The 11,935-nt window shown below is 42.7% G+C and overlaps 1 protein-coding gene across 3 annotated transcripts in view; it reads right to left on the bottom strand.

The window, feature by feature from the left end:
* Positions 1 to 865: 865 nt before the first annotated feature.
* Positions 866 to 11,935, bottom strand: part of EDA2R (ectodysplasin A2 receptor) — a 39,492-nt gene continuing 28,422 nt past the window's right edge. For all 3 annotated transcript variants that reach the window (XM_088129220.1, XM_088129222.1, XM_088129223.1), the window contains exons 8-9: positions 8,509 to 8,652; positions 866 to 7,309 (exon numbers count right to left, since the gene is read on the bottom strand). In XM_088129220.1, the coding sequence (XP_087985346.1) occupies positions 6,921 to 7,309; positions 8,509 to 8,652 (533 nt within the window). In that variant the 3' untranslated portion in view covers positions 866 to 6,920. The remainder of the gene's footprint in view (positions 7,310 to 8,508; positions 8,653 to 11,935) is intronic.

Here is an 11,935-nt window from a genome sequence, read left to right as displayed (position 1 = left end):
GTAAGAATTCCCTGCGATGCTGAGGCACCGCAGGCACGGAGCGTCCGGCGGGCCTGTATGTCTCCTCACCGCCGGTGTAGAGTATTTAACACGGACGGCTCTTCCGCTCAGAGTAATCCGTCACTGAGAGAGTCGCATTTGAAATTGCAGGAACAGGAGCGCAGAACCTCACGTACGACAAACGCGCGAGAAATTAATTATTCCCCGAGTAAGGGCGAAGCAGCGCCAGAAGACAGCCCTGCTGCTTCTGTTTCGGAAACAGCTTTTTAAAAAAACGATAAAATTCTCCGTCATCAGTTGAGGTTGATTAACAATGAAAACTAAGCTAGGAGCCAATAAATCTCAGTATTTTGAAATGCTCCTGTTTCCAGCCTGTAAGGAGTATTGCTGACGGCAAAGTTTTTGCTGGGTGAAAGTAAATAAAACCCTTTGTAAACCTGAGCTTAAACATCCTTTGTCTGCCCGCAGTTCTCCAGTGCTGTCGACTGGGAAAAGCAAACGGCATCTTACTCAAGTTTCCATGCTGTGCTACAACTGAATTTTCAAAGATCCATTTATTTCAAGCCTATAAATCAACAAATAATATTCTGTGTTACGGAGAACAAGAATTATAGGAAAGGCCTGTAGTGTTGGCAAAACCATGTTGTGCATTAAAAATAATAAATTGTTCTTAAACATGTATCAGGGAAGTGTCACTGAAATCAGTAATATTAAGTCCACTCCATTTTATCACCCTTAGCATGAATTGCAAGCTTTCAGAATCAACAATATGAACTATAAAATTGTGGGACAAAGATAAATTGTTAGAAGCTAATTTGCTTTAAAGATTTCTGAAAAATAGCTACTTTCAGTTGACTGTGGGGTACAGTATTTAATATTTCATAGTCTTGTTTCTATTTTGCTTTATTCTGAAGCACATGGAAGTTGCCAATATTTTGCTCATAACACATGAAAATACATGAAATACACATTATAATGCAGCACTAGAAATGTGAATAGAACTTAGTCTCAGATAATGCACCACTTTTTCATAGTACATGAAAACAAATCTTGGTTGGAGATGCAACCAAGCGATGGCATTCAAAAGGAAACCAAAATGGAAAACTGACACCTACAGACTGAAGCCATCCTAGTTTGATGTACTGTATTTGAGAACCAGCCATTGGCTGAAGTCAGGGTAACAATTGGGAAGACATTTGCTTCACACTGTATTAAGGCAAAGAAAAAGTCATCTGAATGTTTTCAACTCTTCTCATTTGGTTTTGTGCCAGAGATTGTTTTCAAGAGTTCTGAAAGGAGAAGAAAATGCCAGAGGAAATCTTCGATACAGAATTCTTACTTGAGCTACAAGGTGGTGCCAGCAGCTGCCTTCCCCTGTATCAGCCTTCGTTCAGCTCCCCAAAAGTTCAAGTCAATCAGTGGGCGGGGGGAGGTTCTGGTGAAAGATGTTGGGCACCCTAGGAAGTGCAAGGATGAAAGGAACAGAAATGACAATCTCAAATACCTCCAAAAGAAGTAGTAAAGAAATCCTGGATCATTGAGAATGAGGTAGAAAAACAAAAACCTTTTACAGGAGGAGATTTGTGAAACAAGAAAACAGATTTCAGCACAGGGTTTCTTCCAATATACAGTTGCAAAACAACAAATTCTCATTGCTTAAAAAAAAAGTTAATTTCTTATTTTAAGTCTCTATTTATGACCACACTGGTCATTTACACACTAATCATTTACACACACTATAAAATAAACTACAGGAAGAGGTACTGAAATGTACTTCTTGTCTTTCACATTATTCAGACAGGGCAGTTGGCAGGTAAGATGTTCGTGATTTACATTACAGCACGCAGCATGCCAAGCAGAAACCCAAGGACTGGTAATAATAGGGCAACAATAAGATTCCTTTTGCACATAGGTCTGAATGATTCATTTCAGTTCCTTAGGTCTGTGTAGCATTGGGCCAGCATCTGAAACCCAACTCTGATCTTTGTTCAACAAATGTCTTAAGGCAAGAGAATCATTTGTATAAGACAGAGACTGCAAGTGGTATCTGATGGCACCTTCCCCACATCAGTCTCCTTGACCTACAGAGAGTTACCCTGCATAGTTGGGAGCAATTATTTTACACCAGGACTAACAATGGGGGAAGATAGTCTGCTTCTAAAGGAGCCCACTGTGTATCCTGAGCGCCTGGTTAGATCTTACATAGATTGACCTACCAAGTGACTCCATAAGGCTTTGAGGGGAACTCTAATGACCCCTAAAGCGAATGGCCTCTCCCCTGGATCAGCACATAACCAACATATGATACGGTTCCTATTACTGAGATGAGATACAATTTAAGATGCTACTGCAAATCATTAAGGATTATTAATGTAATGATTAGGGATAATTAATAATTAGAGATTCTAATTAAAATAGAGGACTTATCTTTTCCAACTGTTTTGGCCAACAGAATGACATTCACAAAATAATCACAACAAATGTTCCCAAGAAAAATTCCTATTAAATAATCATTAAAAATCATTTGTACATCTTATAAGATCAGTGAAGTAAATTACCATAAGAATCCCTGAAATGATGGGCGTTTGTGTTTAGCAAAATATTTCACTGCCACTTGATCTCTCTCTCTCTCACACACACACACGCACACACTGCAACTCTAGTTCAATTTCAACAAAGTGGTGCATCTCTTTAATGGCTGCAGAGAAGTGTGAGTTTTTAGTGACTAACTACAGCCTCATATAATCAGCACTCCTATAACATCCCAGTCAACCAGTTCCCCAGTTGTGTCTACATTTCAGGCAAACTTGGCACTGGGGATGTAAGAAGCAGCACCTACAATTTAACTAATCCAGAGTCATTTCAATCTATTAAATGAGATGATAAAAAAAACCCAGCTCCATACTGAAGTTATACAGTATTAGAAAAAGTCTATACCAGATACTCTATATTCAGAGACTCTGAAACATTAATTACAGAGTAAAATTGCATTCAGCAGAACAAATCCATGTGGCGGTTGAGGTCAACACTCAGCGAAAGCCACAGCAGCATTAAGTGAAAGTAGAGCCACACGTTCGGCTGAGTGCTTAATGTCTTAATATGAAGACATTTGGAAAGCACAAGAGTAAGCAATAACTCCTTGCTTCTCAAAGTTGCTCAAGTATCTTGAAATATTGAACCAGAGGAATCAACTGAACTTAAAAGAACATCCTCAAAAGAATGGGTGAGTCAGAAGAGGCAGGTGGTTTTAAACATACATGCCGCTGACCAAAAAGGAGACACGAGCAAATCAAATGGGTCCATGTACTTCTTCAGCTTGAGGCAACATCAAGGATTAACGTAGGCAGCAAAGCCCTTCAAAATATGCCCGCAAGCACACGCACACAGATGATTACTTGTGCACTGGCCCCTGCTGTTGCTCTCTGCATCTCAAACAGCTGATGGGCAGGAGCTCAGCTTTTTCAGACAAAATCTCAGGCACGGAGCCAGTGTTCCTCCTATCCATATGCAATTTCTTGGATCTGAACTACAAAGGGGGAAAAGGTGAGCTCCCCAAATTTCATGTAATAAGACAGTGTCTCAAACTGCAAAGAAAAGCATTGCTCTGAAACTACTAGTAGTACTGCAGGAGAACGAGGAGGGCAGTGAAGCTTTCCATTTATTTTAGCTCCCCTCCCTGAAGAAGTCCTGCGGAGAGAGGGGCAGATACTTTCATAGGTAAAAACATTTTGCTTTAACTCCAGGAGAGCAGAAAAAATCAGGAAGAAGGCAGATTTCAAAAGGAAGGGACAGCTGCCAAGATTTCCAGGACATGTCTCCTGGCCTGTATTTGGAGAGTCAGGACTGGCAGGAGAAGGATGCTAAAATCACAACATCTTTAATTTGGGTCCCACTATAAGGGTGGCTTTGCTCTTTTCAGCAAAGTTATTTTTCAAGACAGCAGGACAACAATACTGAGGTTGGACCTGCAACAGAAAAGATCGGGTCAGCTGTCCCACTACAACTTAACTTTCCTACACCCAAATCCAGTTCTCGAATTCACACACTGCAAATATTTGCTAAAAAATCGTAGAGGCAAACTGTGATAAAAGTAATTTTCTGATCCCCATTTTCTTCTAGCAAAGAAACCAAATGATCATGGCTTGTGTTAACTTTCAGTCACTGTGAGATTCTATCCACGTTTCAATGCATTCAGTCCCAGAATACAATTATACAAACAGGCAATTCAAAGCCCACCCTAATCCTTCCTGTCTTTAAAACCCAGTGACCACACACAAACACTAAATTCTAGTTGTCAGAACCCTTGCAATCAATCACTTGTACCACTAGTTTGCTTGGTTCGTTTCTGCCATTACAGGGAGAGGGAGGAAGGGGGGAAAAATGGGAATGGGAATGGTTAGGCAGAGAGGGGCATCTCACTCAGGAATGACAAGCCTGTCCCAACGTGAGAACCTGAGGACATCTTCGACATGCACAAGAGAGATTCCAAGACTGAAGGGGGATGAAATGGGGGTGAGGTAAAACTAAGTGTTGGCACGCATGGGACTCAGTTCCAGCTATGCTCTAGAGCTGTTACTACTTTCCAGTAAATGAACTTTCCTTTGAACTAGCATTGGTTTCAATGAGAGTTGCTTTCATTGGGAACTTGTGCTTCCAGCATATTATACTAGAAATGACCAGCAAGATATCCCCAAATATCCTTATATTCCTGATACAGCCAGATTAGCAAGCCAGTGTGGTGGGCCACTGGTATGCTCCAGACTCAGTTAACGAATTACTGACAAACAATGTAGGAATAAAATGTCCAGATCAAACTGAAGCCTGCTTAAGCCTGACTCAACAAGTCAGTCTTGGCCTGTCTTCACTCTGTTATTTTCCTAACTACAGGTAGTCCTCACTTATTGGCCATTCGACACCCCCCCACACACACACAGTGGAGAGATTGGAGAGGAAGGGATTTCAAGAGAGTAAGCTGTTTGCTCTTCTACACATCGAAAGCAACATGATGAGAGGAGAGATTACCTACAGAAATTGCTCCCCCCCACACACACACAGAGTGGAGAAATTGAAGACAAGACATAAGCTGTTTGTGTAGGGCACCCGTGGCTCCTAGCCCTGGGCTGCAGTGCAATCACATTGCTTTCAATGTGTACAGGACAATAAGTAGGCACACAAGCATTCCAAAGGGTAGAGGAGTGGTTAGGAGGCAAACAACAGCCAAAGGTGTGAAACTGAGTAGTTTTGTCTCTTTCCAGCCAGAAAACACAGTTGTGGTCATGTGATTTCCCACTTAGCAACCACTTCACTTGGTGGAGTTGCTGGTCCCAATTAGGGTCATTAAGTGAGGATTACCTGTATTTATATAGGGGACTAAATTCTGGAGTTGACAACATGAATGTGGAATGTCAGATACATCCCTGAGATGGCCAAGGGATATCTGAGAAGGAAGGCATTTCAGAAGGACTTTTGTTATGCAAAAGCAAGAAACACCTGATGAACTGCCCTCGCTACCAGCAGAGACAAGCCTGGGCCAGGTTCCTCCTTCCACAGAACAATGAAAGATACGCAATGAAAGATACATAATATTAAAAGCTTCTGGGTTTAAAAAACTGGACCTATTCTGTCAAGCCCTTCCTTTGCTACCATTTTTGTGATTTAAAAACTCAATTTCATACAGTAGCTTTTCTCCTACAATTCTGTCCAAAGGGGAAATAAATAAGCATGGTCAGAGCCCTCTCCTGAATGTATCCAATAAAAATGCACAAGGCAGTATTTTACATTTGCTGAAGAGCTCAAAGCTCAGAATGATCAAGGCATACTTTGAAAACAGCTATACTGAAATTATTATAAATGTCCAGAGTAAAAAAGAACACCTCAATTCCACAGCAGCAGTAAAATTCTTTTTCAGGGATCTCAGGAGTATTGTAACTTTCCTTCATGTCCTGAAAATAAATCATAACATTTTTAACAATCAACCAAAAGAAAAAAAAAATTAAGTTCCAGGGTTTTCAAGAACAGATAAGTATTTCATGAGATGGAGTTATGTACTTCAAGCAGCCAGATAGTAACAAACAGGAGAAACCAGGAGATAGACTGAGTGCTCAGGACTTGTCACCTGACTCTGCAACCTTCTTGCAAAGTTGATCCAGGAGGCGAATTTCATGAAGAAAATCTCAAGCAGACATGTGCTATTCCAGATCTCTCAGATTTTTTTCTCCATTTTAAATAAACCCTTTTGCTCTTAGAGATTTTAGTCTAAGAAACAAGGTAGCGCCTTGCTCAATTGAAGCCACCTGACTCCCAGCAAACATAGGATGGGCTGTTGTATTCGACTGGCTTCCATTCATCTTCCAGTGGATGAGTAGACAACATTCTAGAGTTGGATGTTCTGGGATGAAGCCTGAATAAACTGGTTATAAAGCAAGAGTAAAGCATCACGATGTTGAACCTTCTACAGAGTTTTAGGCCAAGAAGACAACAGGAAGACAGATTCTTTCAAAACTGGCAAGGAACTCAACAAGCTTTTGGAACCTCGACATCTGGCCCAGCACCCGTTTTTCTGGATGGATCAGTGGATATGGGCCAACCTCTTCAGTTTTTGGGTGTGGCTTGATGGAAAGAGAGCCCAATAATGCCACTGAATCCATGTGAAGGGGAGAGTCTCTTTAGCTCAAGACCAGGGTTGCCATTGCTGCAACACTGATGGGAAGAATGGCAGTGGCTGAAGTGTGCAAAAGAGAGGAGAGAGTGAAGCTGTAAATATTCAAAGCGGTGGTTGCTCCAGAAGAGCATTGCTAGAGGAACTTACTGGGTGCTCCCCACTTTCAATTGTTGGGTTTTGGAAGGATGAACACAAGACTGAAACAGCTTCCAAAGACAATCCAGCCTGGGCTGCTGGATAGACAGACCACCTAAGAACTTCAGATGGCAGCTCCTGCTTGCCTGTGATCTCTATCTGCTGTTCCCTTCCCAGCCCAGGTAGAAAACGTTTGCAGATCCAGTTCAGTGCATTCCACTGGGCTATGAGACCAGCGATGCTGCAACTCCCTGGCACAGGAAGAGAGCTTGGCTGGACCATCAGCATCTCTGCTGCAGTCCTGTCTGAACTCCGTAACAGAAGAGTCCCTGCTGGAGCCATTGCTGAAGCCAGAATTCCGAATCAGGGGCTGAGTCTCCAAGAGGCTCCTGGCTGGTGGGGTCTTGGAAGTGACTATCATCAGCTTGGACAAATCCGTATCAGGCTCTGTACGGGGGAGGTGAAATCCGGAAACATCCATTCCTGGGGTAAACTGGACAGCTTTGACAAGGCCTAAAATCAGGAAAATCCATTTAAGATTGCCAGTTTCTCCAATCAATTCAAATGAAGACAGAAAGTCCTACAGCTGCTTGCTCATCACACAGAAAAGGAAGGTCACTGACAGACACATCAAATGCACTGTTTAATACAGCTATACAGCACTTTGGATTTGAAGGCAAAAAGGTGCCCATTTGCAACTCCTAAAAGCAACTGCATCTTTCCTGGGATGGTGCAGCTGCCCACACACTCCAAGCCCCTCTTTGCCTTCAAATTCAAAGTGGTGCATAGCCCTGGTACTTACAAAAGACATTTGAAAATGATTGAATAAATCATAAATCACTATGATTTATGATACTTTTACAAAGCCTTATGGAAAAGAAGGATCAAGAGTGTGTTGAGCAAGCAAAAGAAACATGTTTGTAAAACAGGCTGAAATCAACAACTTCCCCATTTTTATTTCACAGCCATCGTTGTTGATGTGTCAACACCCAATGGGAGTAGGAAAGCCCCCTCCCTCAGAAAAATCTAGAGCCTTGCTGCATCAGGCCAGAGGGCAGCTTACTCAATATGTGCCACAACTAACACAATTCCACCCAAGGGGCTTTCAGAGCACCAGACTAAGTCCAAAAGGTTAGGTAACGGATTTTAAATGGGAAGAAAAATCCCCAAAGATCCAAGGAGTCTGGAGCATGCTCAGCAATCAGGAGAAACCCATCATTCCCCACCAGCTTTGAACTGTTTTTGTTCCTCATCAACAATAATGTATCATTTTTAAAAAGGGTGCATTATGTTTCCACCTAATTAAGAGGTATAAAATACAAAATATTCTGCACACAAGGTGTAAAAATGCTTGGCTTATCTTCCATCCCAGCATGTATGCAATGATCTATGCAGTGCGTTAAAGTATTAAGAAGTCTTTGCAAAAGACTGCTTTGAACCTGTTTTGCAGATCAAAGCACCCCCATGGAATTGACATTTGAATTCCAAACATGGGAAACACCTTCTAAACATGTGCATGTGTCTCTTCTGACAAGCTTCTTTTAGTGAACAGAATACAGGGCTTCTATGCAAAGCACTCAAGGAGTCGTCGTTTAGTCACACCGAACAACTCCTCAAGGATCAGAGCATGGCAAGCACATAAACAGGCTCTAAACGTACATGGACACAGACTCCATCGTGGTTACTCTATGAAAACCACTAGGGAAACTCACCTTCTATTGGTCTGCCAGAAGAGCTAAAGTTCTTGATGTCTAAGGAGCAAGGATCTGACAGCAGTTCATGGCAAAGGAAGCCAGTTGGCGTAGATGTCGGAAATGTTGATCTCTGACCAGAGACGTTCTGACGTCTCAAGAACACTTGAGAGAGAGAGGGAGGGAGGGGGGAAAATATGAGTAACAGCTTTGCAAGAAAGTTTCCATCATGTGGGAAGGCTCTAATGACTTGGATTCAAAGGTATATTCTGCAGAGCTTTTTGGTTTTGTTCATAATTTAATTATGTTTTATAAACATGCTCATTGTTTTAATCTGTCCACTGAATGCATATATACGTATGATGTTGTATACACTTTTATATGGGTTTGGGCATGGGCCAAGATGGGAGGGGCAGGTCATAACATCATGGTATTGACAGGTAGGGGGAGATATGACAGGAAACAGTGTAGACCGCTCTTGGGGGATGCACCAGAGATATGTGGTTCCAGTGGTGCATTCCAGCACACACACACCCAGGATCAACTTGAGGTCCCAGTTGGCAGACCTTCAAGGCCCTGGGCTTTCAATTGTTGCTGGTCAGTCTGTAACAAGGATGTCCTCATCATGGATTCTGTGTATTACCGAAACCTGGCTGGGTCTGGAGGAGGGAGTCTGGGGCTACTGGGACCAAGTCTGGCTCAGTTATTTGGGAAGAGTTTGATCCTGCTCAGCCTCAGGAAGTGGACAGGGTCCTTGGGGCTGTTAGCTTGGCCACCTCTTATCAGATCCATGTCCCTTCTGGCTGGTCAGGGCCACCTGGGAAGGGACATAAGGTTGGGTTCTGGCTGTGGTTAATTCCTCTTTGAAAGAGGGAGTGGTCCTGCCGTCTCTTAAGGAGGCAGTGGTTCACCCCCTCCTCAAGAGGCCATTGCTAGACCCACCTTCCTGATCAATTTCCATCGAGTTTCCAACCTTCCCTTTTTAGGGAAGATTGTAGAGAAGGTGGTCGCCCTGCAGCTTCACAGCCTTTTTGGTTGTGCATCGGTTGCGCCCATTCCTGGACTGGAGGACCCTGCTTATAGTCACTCATGCCCTCGTGACCTCCAGCCCAGACTATTGCAACATGGTCTACATGGGCATTCCGAATGCCTTGAACAGCATTTGGAAGCTTCAGCTGGTGCAGAACGTGGCGATGCAGGCAGTTAATGGCATCAATTTTCAGCATGTGACGCCACTGCTCCACCAGCTGCACTGGGTTCCAGTGTGCTTCTGGGTGCAATTCAAGGTGCTGGTAGTTACCATTAAAGCTCTTCATGACTTGGGACCAGGCTACGTACAGGACTGTCTCTCCCCTATCCCTCCTACCTGGTCTGGCAGGAGGGGCATGCTCCAGGTGCCATCAGCTAAGGATGTCAGCTGGCAGGTCCCAAGAGGAGGGCCTTTTCTGTTATGGCACGCACCCTGTGGAACATCATTCCACCTGAGATTAGTTAGCCTTGACCATGCTGGCCTTTCACAAGGCCCTAAAAACTGGAAGTGGAACATGGAAGTGTGATACAGCCCATCTCTTGGTTTTCTTGATGGTTATTTTATGAAGTTCAGCTGGCATGTGTTATTTTATATTAATTATTTTATTTTGTTTTATCTATTTTATCATAAGCTGCTCATATGTGAGGTGGGCAGCTATATAAATCAAATAAAAATAACATAACACAAGACAGAATCAAATTATATTTAAGAATATAATAAGACAAAGAAAGACTTTATGCTCTTTATGCCAGTCAGAAAACTCCTAAGAGATGTGGGCAGTTAGACCCCTTCAGAGCCAGCAAACATGCAGCCCCCTCCCAGTTAGTTCTGCATCAAAGTTCCACCCAGGGGTAACCTATGTTGGCTCTGAAACAACATTACTCACAGCTGTTTTTGATGGCTTGATCTCACTGGAGTTTGCCAAGGACAAGTCTACCTTATATAAGTTAGCAAAATACAGAAAATGTACATTCTTCACATTATGGGGCAGTTGCCATAAAGTATGGACTATGGTTTTGCAAGATCCATTTGTATGCCTTCAGTGGAGATCATGTATCCCAAATAGTACAACTGAGGTAATTCAAAAATACGTTTCTCCAACTTAACAAAAAGCTTGTGTTTGTGGAGTCTCTTTAATGTTTCTGATATGCATCTCATTCAAGAAAGTATCCTCAGGTGTCATCCAAATATACCAGTATGTACTTGTCTAAAATGTCAGAAAATATTTCATTCATGAATCTGGAGAAGACCGCCTCATGGGGAGGAGCCAAGATGGTGACAAACTAGCAGCTTCTGAAATAAGCTCCTGACATCACCCCTTCTGGCTCAGTCCATGCTGTCTAAAAATGACATCCAGACGCAAGAAACCAACAGAACCTGGACCAGTCCCAGTAACAATGGTTGATTAGTAATGACAGTTGAGGTTACAAAACAATTTCCAAAGAGTTTGGACACCACCAGTCCACTGTCAAGCAGATCATGTACAAATGGAGGTAATTCAACACCATTGTCATCTTCCCCAGGAGTGGTTGACCAACCAAGATCACACCAAGAGCAAGGGGTGTAATACCCTGGGAGATCTCAAAGAACACCAGAGTAACATCTAAGGAACTAAAGGCTTCCTTTGCATTGATGGATGTCAGTGTTCATGAGACCACCATCAGGAAAACACTGAATAACAATGGTGTGCATGGCAGGGTTACAAGGAGAAAGCCACTACTCTCCAAAAAGAATACTGCTGCCCATCTACAGTTTGCAAAAGACCATGTGGATAAGCCAGAGGGCCATTGAAAGAATGTTCCTCGGAGAACAAAACAGAACATTTTGGCGTGAAGGGAAAGTGCTGTTTGGCAAAAGCAAACACTGCATTCCAGCGTAAGAACCTTATCCCATCTGTGAAACGTGGTGGCAGTATCATGATTTGGGGCTGCTTTGCTGCCTCTGGACCAGGACAGCTTGCCATCATTGATGGAACGATGACTTCTGAATTGTGTACCAGCAAATTCTACAGCAAAATGTCAGGGTAGCTGTCTGTGAACTGAAGCTCAAGAGAAAGTGGGTCATGCAGCAAGACAACAACCCAAAACACACAAGTAGTATGACCAAAGAATGAATGGTTAAAGCAGAAGAGTTAATGTTTTGGAAGGTCCTGACCTTAATCCTGCAGAAATGTTGTGGAAGGACCTGAAGCAGGCGATTCATGTGAGGAAGCCCACCAACATCCCTGAGTTGAAGATGTTATGTAAGGAGGAAAGGGCCAAAATTCCTACAAGCCAACATGCAGCTATTGGAAACGTTTAGTTGCAGTTATTGCTGCCCAAGGGGGCACATCAATTACTGAAAGCAAATGTTCATATTTTACCACACAAAAATATGTAGCTTTGCATCATTTTCCTTAGTAAAAAATGAACAAATACA

The sequence above is a fragment of the Python bivittatus genome, unplaced genomic scaffold (assembly GCF_059951505.1).
Source record: "Python bivittatus isolate LINGU-HERP-01145 unplaced genomic scaffold, Pbiv_v1 ctg000790_np1212, whole genome shotgun sequence".
Classification (NCBI taxonomy): Eukaryota; Metazoa; Chordata; class Lepidosauria; order Squamata; family Pythonidae; genus Python; species Python bivittatus.
The sequence above is the reverse complement of the archived record's forward strand: the minus strand, read 5'-3'. Positions and strand labels throughout refer to the sequence as shown.